Source organism: Ictidomys tridecemlineatus, chromosome 11 (genome assembly GCF_052094955.1).
Source record: "Ictidomys tridecemlineatus isolate mIctTri1 chromosome 11, mIctTri1.hap1, whole genome shotgun sequence".
Classification (NCBI taxonomy): domain Eukaryota; kingdom Metazoa; phylum Chordata; class Mammalia; order Rodentia; family Sciuridae; genus Ictidomys; species Ictidomys tridecemlineatus.
The window spans coordinates 14001739-14014059 of record NC_135487.1 but is presented as its reverse complement, the minus strand read 5'-3'; the positions used below and the strand labels follow the sequence as shown (position 1 = coordinate 14014059).

General features: G+C 57.6%; 1 protein-coding gene across 2 annotated transcripts in view; it reads left to right on the top strand.

The window, feature by feature from the left end:
* The window catches only part of Ece1 (endothelin converting enzyme 1), a 94208-nt gene that overhangs the window by 58859 nt on the left and 23028 nt on the right, over positions 1-12321 (top strand). For both annotated transcript variants that reach the window (XM_078025523.1, XM_078025522.1), the window contains exons 5-8: positions 7499-7620; positions 8651-8797; positions 9798-9863; positions 10814-11005. In XM_078025523.1, the coding sequence (XP_077881649.1) occupies positions 7499-7620; positions 8651-8797; positions 9798-9863; positions 10814-11005 (527 nt within the window). The remainder of the gene's footprint in view (positions 1-7498; positions 7621-8650; positions 8798-9797; positions 9864-10813; positions 11006-12321) is intronic.

The window sequence follows — 12321 nt, the reverse complement described above, 5'->3', positions numbered from 1 at the left end:
AAAACCTGCCTGTCCTTTCTCCTTGACCCGGGCAGTTCCTGGGTGGGATGCCCCTCAGCACCCAGTGCAGGGACAGCCTCCTGCTGGCCCCCCAGGGATGGAGCAGGGTGGTACGAGAACGTGGAGTGAAGGAATCTGCAGGCCAAGATGGCCAAGCCCCAGCCTGAGATGGCCCCGGGCCATCTGAGGCCACCAAAGGTGTCTTCCAAAGGGGGTGCCGCCTTTTGTTTTAGATCTGGAAGCTCAAGTGGCAAATATGTCGGTGGTTTCAAGGCTACAACTCAGGACAGTCCCTTCCCCAGAGCCCAGTGACACAGCCGGGGCCTTGGCAGGACCATAACGAAGCATCGGGTGGTCCAGACATGTAGCGAGGTGGGCTGGCCCTCGCTGCAGCCGCAGGAGCTGGGTTCAGTGCCGACTCTTGCTGCGGGGTCTGGGCCAGTCCCGGAGCCTGGTTTTTCATTGACACACTGGCAACCGCGCTCCTCCAGGTTGTAAAATTTAATGGGAAAATATGAGTAAAGAGCTCTCCTCAGTCTGCATGTGGTGGTTGCTCTTTGCGGTGGTAGTACTCTCATTCCTCACATTAATCCCCGCACAGGACTGTACGGTTCACAGAACGCATTTTATCCTGTAGGGTGGAAGCTGGGGAGGTATCGTTCACCTCATCTGATAGATGAAAAAACTGAGGTTCAGAGAGGTCCTCAAGATAGGCTCATAGTTGGCCTGATTCCTGGTCCTGTGCCCTTTCCCCTGCCCCATGCCCTCTCCTCAGGTATAAGGGACAGACATAGCTCCCTTGTCACTCTGTTGAAGGGAGCACAGAACACTGAGGGCTGAAGGAGAGTGGGAAGGACACTGGCAGTTTTTGAGTGTCTGTTATGTTTTTGGCTGTTTATATCTACTGCCTCTTTAATTCTCATTAACATCCTGGAACTTAGGGATTGTCATTCCCATTTTATAGATGAGGAAACTGAGGCTCAGAAATGTGAAATAATTTTGCCAAGAACATACCTTCATTCCAGAATGGAGGGGGGCTCGTGCTCTGGGGGGCAGATAGCATCGAGGAGGGGAGGAGGAAAGATGGGCAATTAGGCCCAGAACCACTCCTTTTGCTTTGTGGTCAAGGGCGCTGGCCTCTTACTGTCCTGAACTGATTCTTACTGGGAGGACCTTAGACCTGTGCCAAGATTGGATCCATCCTGTCCTGTTCCCTGTACGTTGGCAGGGCTCATGAGGAGTGGCCTCCAGGCCTGGGCCGTAGCCTTACATCACCGTGTCCCTGAGAGTCCCGTTGTACATGGAAAGCTGCTCTGAGCCGGGCACAGAACAGCCGGCACCAGGCCATCAAACCCTTGACCCCAGGGCCAGGGGCTGATGGTATCAGGAGGCAGACCAGAGAGCTGCGAAGTCTGGTGGCCTTGGCATAAGCTTGGCTGCTGCCAAGTGACCTGCTTCTCTCCACCGTAGCTCCAGTCTCTGTGAAATGGAGGAGCCAGTGCCACCGGGAGTGAGGCGGCTGTGACACTGACTGGCACGTGTGGTTCAGAGGGCCGCGCACAGGGCCTGGCACCCACCGAGGGCTCAGCAGGGCATGGGCGCCCTTCTTGGTGGGGTGGGTTCCAACCGGACTTCATCCTGACAAGCTGTGTGACTGCAGAGGGCCACCAGCCTCTCAGGCCTCAGCTCTCCACCTGTGAAGTGGCATCTAGCTCACGTGGTTAATCAGGATGCTCTAAGGGAAAGAATCTCTGCTTATTTTATTTCTCAGGGAAGCACAGACGCGGACCTGGCTCCAGAGCAGGCAGTACAGGCACGTCCGCGCCACCGAGGCCTTGGGTTACTTCATTTTATTCCCGTGGTGCATTCAAGTAGGCACCAGTATATTCCCATTTTACAGATGAGACTCACAAAGACAAAAGAAGTGTATTTCCCGGGAAAAGGTGGAGCTGGGATCAGCTATGGGGCCTCAGAACTTCTGTCCTTTGTCTCCTGGCTCTCCTGAAGTCAGATTCCCACGGACAGGCCCTGCGTGATGCTGCTCAAGAGATTGGCTGAGCAGAGCCTCTGGCCTCATGGCTCCCATCTGCAGTGGCTGCTTGGCCGAGCTTTGCAGGCCAGCCAAGCCCTGGCCTAGGCCTGACTCAGTACTGGGGTCACCTTCGCGTCACACTGACCAGAGGCTTGGAAGGCACATCCTGGGGTCCCGTCCCCATCAGGGTTACTCCTGGGGATTAGTCTAGAACAGCCCCTCACCTGCGGGCCTCGATACCTGGGGCCTTGATACCTGGGTGGACACTGGAACAAGAGAGAGTGCTCAGGCTCCTCTGAGGTCACCCGGAGCAGACTTCTTTCTAGATGGACAGAGGAAAGGATATTTGCAGTGCCGGCAAGGATGGCGTCCACTGGTCCAGAGGACAGCAACTACCATCCATGTGCCAAGTGAGCTTGGGCAAGCCATGTGTTTCTTTCATGGGTGAATTCACCCCAGGCCCCTCAGGAAATCCAGAGACCTGGAGCAGGTGGGCTGAACTAGGCCCGGGGCCACTGTGGTATGTCCTCCTTGCAGCCTGCTGGCTGGAGGGTGCGGCCTCAGCTGTTCAGAACACAGGCGCCTCACTGCACTCTGCCTCTCCCCCAAGAGACATAGAAGCACTACCTTGTGGACTTAGGGGAGACAAGAGTGTGGCCTCACCAGATACAGGGGCGCAGGCCTTAATCCCAGCCACTTGGGAAGCCAAAGCAGGAGGATCACAAGTTCGAGGCCAGCCTCAGCACTTTAGCGGGGCCCTAAGCGACTTAGTGAGACCCTGTCTCAAAATGAAAAATAAAAAGGGCTGGGGATGAGGCTCAGTGGTTAAGCGACCCTGGGTTCAGTCCCAGGTACCAAAAAAAAAAAAAAAGTGTGGCCTCACATCATCGGGGAAGCGGACAGACAGGCCCCTCACTCCTTAGCCTGGCCCTTGCCTGAGGCTTTCCCACTGTGCTTGGATCCAGTCTCTAGAGTGCCCCCACCCGGCCCTTCAAGACCCCTTCGACCCACTGCCTCTGTTGAGTCTTCCAAGGGCTTCTTAGGGCCTGAGCTACATCGTGGTACTGCCAGGTTTACTCTACAATATCTGCAATCATATATATATATATTTTTTTTTTTTGCATAACAAAAAAACGTAATGCAAGCTTGTAACAATGCAAGCAATACCGGGATCATAAGGAAAAGTTCACAGCCTCCTTCCTTCTATCCCAAACACCAGTCTACACATGCACGCTATTCCAGCAGCATGAGATGTGTCCACGTCACTGATCTGGCAACGAATCAGGTCACTCTGTGTCATCGCTCATGGTTTTGTTTTTATGTTTCCCGCATTTGCTGTTTCATCTTCCTGCCCTCTGTGACAGGCTGTGCCTCTGAAATGCTGGCTCCATGCGGAGCACATTCTGGGGACAGGGCCACTCTGGGGTCCCAAGGGCATAGAAATTGTTTGGCAGCCTGAGACCAGACCACAGAGTTTCCAACTGCCTGGATACTTCCTTCTTGGGGCCCTGAGTTCCAGAAACTTCCCCAGTCACTTCCCCAAAGTCCCGGAGAGGAAGGACAGCATCCCATTTAATCGGGCCACTTCTTCCTCTGGGAGTTTTTATTGGAACACCCTTTCCCACATCACTCCTCAGGAGCCTGCAGGAGCCCAGGCAGGAGAGCGGTGACCCAGGGGGGCAGAGCAGTGACCCAGGCAGGCTGCGGGACGGGGGGCTGGGAATTCCGTGGTCTCCCTGGCTGCAGCAGGACTGCCTGGCCAGGGACGTGTGGGGCCCCCACCTCGCCATCAGGGCAGGACCTGTGTTTGTTTTAGATAAAAACCACAGACTCAGTTCCAACAGTCACAGGCCTCCGGAGCCCCATCCTGCTGGGGAAGGGGGAGCTGATAAAGAAGGCGCCTTGTTCTGCAGGAGAGAAAACATAAGGATACCATGTGTCGTTGCCATTCCTGGTGCCTACTGCAGGCCAGGCCCTGCACCGAGATCTGGTGGACAGCCCATGGGGATTCAGCAGCATCCTCGCATTTCAGAGACAGGGAGAAGGTTAGGCCCAGGGAGGGGAGGGGAGGCGCCTGCCTGGGAGGTCAGAGCCCACAGCGGCTTGGGCTTCCTGGAATTTGAACCAGGGCCACTTAAGCCTCTCTGGGGAACAGCCACCCCTGTATGGGTGTGGCCGTGTGTGTACATCTCATCCTAACAGTTCCCACTGCGGCCCTTACTAGTACCATACCCAATTTATAGGTGAGAGGTTGGGTAACTTACTGGAGGTCGCACGAGTCAGTGGCTGAGGCCCAGGGCAGAGGTCCACTCGGGGGTCTGGTAGAGATCCCCAAGTGTCTGAACCTGAACTTCAGACCGACGCTCTTCACTTGCCACTGGTTCCCGGGCTCCACATCCTGGTAAGGGCAGCTGCTTGCCCAGGCTGAGGAAGCCTGGCACCGTTCCTGACACTCTCACCCCTCCTCTGCTGGCCCATGCCCCCATCTTGGCCCACCTGCTCTACTCCAGTGGCCTCCACCTGGCCATCTTGCTTCAGCACTTGTCCCTGGAGCCCTTGAGTGAGGAAGGAGAGGTGGGAAGAGGAACTTGAACTTCCACCAGGGCTCCTGCCCCAGCCAGAGCTGAAGCGGGGTCCAGGCGTGGTGCCCCTGGAGGGGGCGTAGCACAGCACACACCTGCATTTCCTCTCCATGCAAATCCTGGGTGGCACCAGCCCCATCACCCTCCTCCCCTGAGGTGACATCCTCCTTGTTAAACACGGACGCTGAGCTCCCTTCTTTGAGCTCATGTTGCTGAAGGCCTACTTTGTGCCTGTTCAGGTTCTGGGGACACAGGGATGACTAAGACACAATGTGGGGCGAGGCAGCCCACGCAGCCCCACTCCCGCTCCACGTCAGCCTCCTCCTGCCCAAGCAGGGCTTCCTCTGGCCGCCTTCCCAGGCCTCTCCCACCGTCCTCTCATGGCTTCCGGCACCTTCTCTTCATACTCCGTCTCTTGTGACTTTAGTTGCCAACTGTTCACCACTGGGCGGCCAGCTTCCTCGGACAGATCCGTGCATCTCCACACCCAGCCTGGAGGCCACCAAACACCAAAACCCCACAGCTGTGGGAAAGCCAGTGAGCGGGACCCCAGGTTGCTGGAGGGACTTTGGGCTTGGTTGGGGAGCCTCTCCACAAAGGAGAGAGGGAGGCCATGCTTGAAGGCGGTGTCCTTGACCTCCAGGTGCTAGGGAAGGAAGGGCCAGGCAGCCTCAAGCTGGAACTCAGAATGTGCTGTGATTAGCACAGCCAGGCTGTTCCTGGTGAGCCTTCCGTGGGCCTCTTATCTGGGTGGCCTTGGGCTCTGGAGGAGGGAGATGCCAGGCCCTCTAGCTGTGCACAGAGCACCTCCCCTAACAGTGGCCCTGGGATTCAGGGTCATGACTGGAGCCAGATGTGGATGGTGAGGCGCAGCTTCTGGGCCTGGCAAATGATGACAGTTCTCCTGCTTGTCCTTCCAAGAGCCTAGCTGCTGGGAAGGGAAAAGCATTGCCACAGAGCTGAGGCCCCTGGGGTTTGGGACTCCCCTCTGCCGCCCCATGCTCTGCTTCCTGAGTCGGAGGTGTGGCAGCAACCCTAGCTCGGCCCCCTTTCCCTCCTTTGTCCCCAGGAAGCCTCACACAGGTGTCTCCAGAGCCCAGCAGCAGCCCTGGGTCTCCAGGGCAGGGCTTGCCCCTCCCTGTTCAAGCCCCCAACCTCCGTCTCTGGCTCAGGGCCTTCTCCTGGCTCTGACCTGCCTTCAGTCCAGCCCGCCGCGTGCCCTTTCCGGTGCTACCTCCCAGATCTCAGCTGGACTGGGCTTGATGCCCTCTGACCAGTGATAGCCATGGTGCTATTTATGCCAGAATGGAGGGACGGGGGGCCTTCTGGGGTGAGGACTGGAGAAGCTGATTAAAGACTGGCCAGGAAGTGACTCGTGCCCTTGGCACCCAGCGAATGCCACACACTTTCCTTTTCTTCCAGCAGCAGGCCTTTCCTGCTTCCTTCCTTGGCCCCACGCTGTCCACTCCCTCCACCCAGTGCCCTTTGCCCTGTTTCTACCTGGAGACCGCCTTTGTTTCTCTTTGAGACCCAGCTCCAATAGAACCTCCTCTGGAGGCCCCCCCACCCCCAGGCAGAGGGGGGTGCTTCTCTGTGTTCCAGAGCCTCTGCAGTGTTAAAGCACTTTTGTGTGCTGTGTCCCTTCCTTGGCACATCTATGTCCCCGCTAGACCGTAAGCTCTTTGGGGATAGAGAGCAGGTCTTAATTTTGTGCCCAGAGTGCTGAGAATGTTCTGGAAGGAGCAACATAGGAGAGGCTCTGGGTAAAAAAAAAATAGACTGAGAAAGGATGGAAGCAAGTGGGGTTTTAGCAGGGTCCCATGCCGAAGCCTCCTGGGGTTGAGGATATTGTCGCCTGGCCCCAGAGTACCCGCAGTACCTGGCACAGAGCAACCCTTTGCTCTGCGTCCCATGGATGGATGGATGGATGGGTTGATAGAGGCCCACGAGAAAGGTGCCTGTGGAGGAGGTGGGTTTGGAGAGATCTTGGGAGAGAGCAAAGGAAGAGGTTTAAAGTCAGAGAGCAGCTAATCTGAGAGAAGGACAAGTGGCCAGCCCAGGGTGGGAGCAAGGTGGACAGATGGACGCAGGGGCCAGGAATCTGACATGGTCTGGAGTGGAGCTCTGAGACAAACATGCAGGCCCAGAAGCCCCAGCACATAGTAGGTCCTGGGGACCTGAGTACTCAAACTCGCCAGGTACAGATGGGGACCTTCCGTGCTGTGCTCACACAGGAGGGTGGCCTTCAGCAGGCGGCTCTGGACCAGGGGCTAAGGAGAGGGGGGATGGGAAGGGAGTCTCCGGGTGGGTGTCTGAGAACCAAAGAGGATGAGGTACTGCTGGCCTGAGCTGGGGAGGGACGGGGAAAACAGCCCTTGGAGTTGTCCGCAGGTCTGTTGACTGCGCCTGGCCCCCCGAGGAGGAAGTGGAAAGTCAATCCACAGTGAATGAGGCCTTTCAGGCTTCACTCAACCCCAGTGTTTCTCACAAGGAAGGTGAGCTGCGATCTGAAGCCGAGACATGGCTCTGTCCCAGCACCAGGCAGGGGAGTTCCTGCCACGTGTTGGCTGGCAGGGATGTCGACTGTCCTGCTGGGTGGGCCCGGGCTGCCATGCCAGGGACAGGTCCTCAGGCCCGATCAGCAGATGGGCAGAGACAGGGCATGCCCTCCTGATCTGCACCCAGCTAGGATGGGGGCACCTCCAGTGTGCCAGCTCTGCCCAGGGTCACTCATACCCACTGGGGCTGGCTGCTCCCTGCCTGACAGCAGCTGCCCTGACGGCTTCACAGTGGGGAGCACCGAGGCTCCAAAAGAAACTTGCCTGGGGATCCCTAGCAGGTAAATGGGGGCTTATTCAATATCTGCTATCTCTTATCCTTCTAGAAAATTCCACAGCCAGCTCGAGTGAGGCAGAGAGGAAGGCCCAAGTATACTACCGCGCATGTATGAATGAAACCAGGATCGAGGAGCTCAGGGCCAAGCCCCTGATGGAGCTGATTGAGAAGGTGAGTCCCTGGGACACACTCTGGCCTCCCGCCTGCCGCGCCTCCTGCCAGCCCCTCTGGCTGCAGCTCTCAGGCAGGCCCACTGGTGCTCAGCCACCCCACACCTCCAGCCTCCGCACCCAGCTGGAACACGCAGCCAGTCTGTCTGCCACTGCGTGTGCATGCACGTCTGTGCGTGGGGGGACTGTCTGTTGTAACGTGTAACGTGTGGGGTTGTGTGTCGGCATCTGTTGAGGACATCTAAGTGTCTCAGTGCAGCTGCGTGGGCCTTGGGGACGATATTCACTGGGAATCTCTTCCTCTGGATTGCCACTTCCCTTTCCTCAGGAGGTGGGTGTGAGTGTGCGAGAGGTGTGTGTTGTTCCAGAGAAAGCAACAAGGGAGTCTTAGGCCAGCAACAGAGCCAGACCTGCTGGCTGGAGGCCTCGCCTTGCTCCTGAGCCCAGGAGAAATCTTCCCTCCGGGCCAGGCTGCCTGGCACAGACAGAGATGGCTGCGGCTTTTCTGGCCACCCTTTGCTTGCTCAAGGGCTTACCATCCTATCTCAGTTCGGGGAAGGTATTGCTGCAGGCATGGGGACTCTCCCAGTCCCTCCTCTCTGGCACAGGCCCCATGTGCCAGTGTGTGCCAATCCTGGAGGACCAAAGAGACTTTTTTTTAAGTCCCAACTTGGAGAGAGACCAAGGTAGACCACAGCTTATCAGCCTTTTTCAAAATACAGAGCCTTATTTCCCGTAGTCACAATTGGATTTATGTCTTAATAGTAATCTCGTTGGTGTGATTGATTGTCCAACAAATGAACAGCACAGGGGGCAAAGTCTCTGGGATTCAGAGCTCAGTTGTCAAGGATGAGTCTTTGCTCCCTCCGTGGGTCTCCAGGTCACAGGTGAGAAGCCCTTTCATTTGCTCTGGACGCTCCCAGAGGTCAGATGACTGCTCCAGGGTCACAGAGCAAGTCAGCTGCAGAACCGGAATTTGCATACAGGCTCCTTACCACCTTCCCCTCCCTGTCTGCTCTGCCTTCTCCCAGCTCGGAGGCTGGAATATCACAAGTCCCTGGGCCAAGGACAACTTCCAGGACACCCTGCAGGTGGTCACTGCCCACTACCGAACCTCACCCTTCTTCTCCGTCTACGTCAGTGCAGACTCTAAGAACTCCAATAGCAATGTGATCCAGGTGAGCAGGCCTGGGCCAGGGAAGCAAAGGGTGTGGCCTCCTGGGGTGGAGGGAGACCTGCCCTGGGCCGCGGCAGCAGGCTCTGGTTTCTAAGCCGGGGTTATTTCTGGCAGCCCCAAGCAGTGAGATTTTTACAGGCAAGAGACTATGAGAGGGCAGACTAGCCATCTCGGTGGGCAGCTCATCGTGGGCCACAGAAATGACAAGTGATATCAACTCCTGGGCACAGCTGTAGCCACCTCTTTGTCCCCTCCCTTAGCCTCTGGCTCTGTGGTGCTGCTTGGAATGCTTTTGGTCCATCTCTCCCACCAGAGCCTGCCCAAGGCTGAGGATCAGCACACCCAGGAGAGCCCCCAGATTAGGGGTCATAAAGGCTTAGTTCTCAGCCCAACTGCGCCACTCACTCACCGTGTGACCTTAGCAAGCGTCAACCTCACTGAGCTCCACTTTCCTTTTCACCCTAATGAACTATATAATAGCAGCTACCCAAGTTGAGTCAAGGTATAGCCAGAAGGTTCCAATGGTAACCATCAGGAATTGACCCTCCTCTGCCTGCCCCACTCTCAGAAACCCTGTACTGACACTGTCCTCTTGAATCCTCATTCCAGCTCCGAAGGTTAGGTGTGACCTCCCTAACTTTCTGGGCGAGGAACCTGGGGATCAGAAAGGTTAAGTCACTTGTGTTGGCTCCTCGCCACTTGGGAAGGGTTTAGAGAAGTAGAGTGCATTGCTGAGGCCAAGGGGTGTTTGAAGAGGAAGGAGGCTCTGTCCAGCCCTCAGAAGGGCCCAGGTCCCTGCAGCTGACCCCACAGGTGGGCAGGAACGTGTCTGTCTTATCACCGAGTGATCCCATCTGTGACTTCGGCTGCCGGCTTGTGCTCCTGCTGGGACGTGAGCTGGTCCGCAGTGCCTGGTGTGAGAAGTCCTGGGGCAGGCAGAGGCCGCAGGGGACACACAAGCCTGCAGCAGGGCCTTCCTCTCACTCTGCCTCCCTCTTTAGGTGGACCAGTCTGGCCTGGGCCTGCCCTCCAGAGATTACTACCTGAACAAGACTGAAAACGAGAAGGTGAGTGGGACTTTGCAGTGGTTCTCCCACCGAGTCCCCCACAGCATACCTGGGCAGGTCTTAGAAGCTGGGGGAACACAGGGGTATCACTTTCCTGATGGGCAACAGGCAGCCCAGTCAGGGGAGGGATGCCCCCAGGCTCGCTAGTTCCTATGCAGGCACTGTGGGCACAAAGGGCAGGGGTTGGGTGTCATTTGTCCCCATTGTAGAGAGGTGGCAATAGCAGCCCCCACCATTTGAGGGTCTCAGACCTTTTATATACCTCACCTCTAACCCTCCCAGTCACCCCAAAGTCACTCAGCGTCTCTGAACATCATTTGCTGTATCTGTCAAATGGATATTCGTTTTACCTCGCCCTATACAGAGGAAGAAATAAGTCTCAGAGACAGAAGTGACCTGTTCAAGGCCACACAGCCAGTAGTGGGGAGATCCAGAGCCACAACCACATCACCTCCAACCCCTCACAGCTCTCCCTTCCCCTGCCCGGCCCACCTGAGGTTCACTCGCCTGTCCACGGGGCTCGAGGTCCAGTAGGAGAGGGAGACATTACTTAACTGACCACCCAACTAGATGCCAACTGTATACGTTGTGATCAGGGCAGAGGGAGCCGAGAAAGGACTTGATTCAGCTCTAGGGACGTGGTGGCAGAGGGTGGTTCAGAAAAGGTGCATTTCCAGAACAGGAAGATGGCCGAGGACGAGCCCTGAAGGCAGGGCCAGAGCAGCAGGGGCCAGCCTCAGGGACCTGTGTGTGCCCAGGGGCGGTGGGCTTTACCAGGAGCGCCACGGACACCAGTGAATACACACAGCGCCAGACTCCTCCCCAGAGCTGTTTTCCAGCATGTTTCCTGGGCCCCATGCACAGGGCCGCAGCTGGGCCGGCTTCACCTGGCCCACTGGGCGGCAGGTGGCAGCCACTGACAGACAGTTTTGGGGTGCGGGGTCCCACAGGTGCTGACCGGATACCTGAACTATATGGTCCAGCTGGGGAAGCTGCTGGGCGGGGGGGATGAGGACACCATCCGGCCCCAGATGCAGCAGATCCTGGACTTTGAGACGGCACTGGCCAATATCACCATCCCCCAGGAGAAGCGTCGGGACGAGGAGCTCATTTACCACAAAGTGACGGCCGCCGAGCTGCAGGTACCCTGTGCGCCGGCTACTGCAGGGGCAGGGCCACTGGAGTACACAGAGTCGGACAGGGCTCTTGGGGGGAGGGGTCATACCCTTAAAGCTACCCTTGGAAGGAGGTGTTTATGCCCAGGTTACAGATAGACTGGGGCTCAGACAAGTCAGATTACCTGCTGGTGGCCACAGAGTGCAAAGGGACTCCAGAGCCAGGCTTCTTCCCTCGCCGGGCTGCTTCGTGTGACAGCGTTTCCCTAGCAGCTCCCAGTCATCCAGCACCGAGCACTGAGTAAAGGTGGGGTGTGGATCCCGACGTTGCTTCTCCCTTTGCGGAACAGGAGATGAAGAGACATGGTCAGGGCCCGGAGGCTCCCGAGGGCAGGGGTGCTGGCCCTGGGACTCAGGCCTGGCTCAGCTCTTGACCATGTCCCTAGGCAATATCCAGAGGCGTAACTGGGAGTCAGACCTGTACTTTCTGTGTGACTCACCTGCTGTCCCCTCCGTAGGTCAGCCTTGCCGAGGCTGCCCCCTGGTGGCTGCTCAGGCCTCCAGGGCCTGGGGTGGACTTCCTACTGCTTCCTTCTTTCTGGCCCGTGTGCTGTTGTTGCTGACCCGTTTGTCCTGGGCCCTGGAGGTCTCCGAGGAATGAGCAGAGTGGTCCCACGGATCTCCCTGTTCCTTGCCCTCAGGCAGGAGCGCCCGGTGGCCCTTGCTCTTCTGCTGGGGCGGACCCTGCGCCTGCGGTGGGTTCCACTGCCGGTCGGTCTTCTCCCGGCTTCTCTCCCATCCTTTCCCTCTTCCTTTGAGGAGCAAGTTCCTGCCCTTTTTTCCTCCTCCATCTGACAGATGTATCAGGGGCCACTTGGGCCCTGCTCTCCTGTGCTTCTGGTCTGGTGGGGACACTAAGAAACAATCCCAGTCTCCCTGCCTAGTGCTGTAGGCGAGAGAAGCAGGGAGCTGAGGCCCGGTGGGGAAGGGCTGGGGAAGCTGAGTGTACACCTGCCCTGCAGGGACCTTGGCCTGTGCAGGGCCTCGTGGGCTTCATTCTGGAAGTCGTGCTTCCATTGGGTTTCCTGGGTGAAGTGTCCCTCTGGCCCCAGGCACAGGGCTACAGCCAGCCCTGCTCCACCCTGGCCTAATGGGCAGCAGTTTGGAGTGTTGAGTCCCTGGCTGACTAGATACCTGCACTACATGGTCCAGCTGGGAGGCTGCTGGGCCCGGGGGTAGGGCACCACCTGGCCCCCGATGCAGCAGATCCTGGACTTTGAGACGCACTTCATCCTGAGGGCTGCGGGGGGTGGGGTCTCCCAGGCACAGGTGCAGCCCATGCA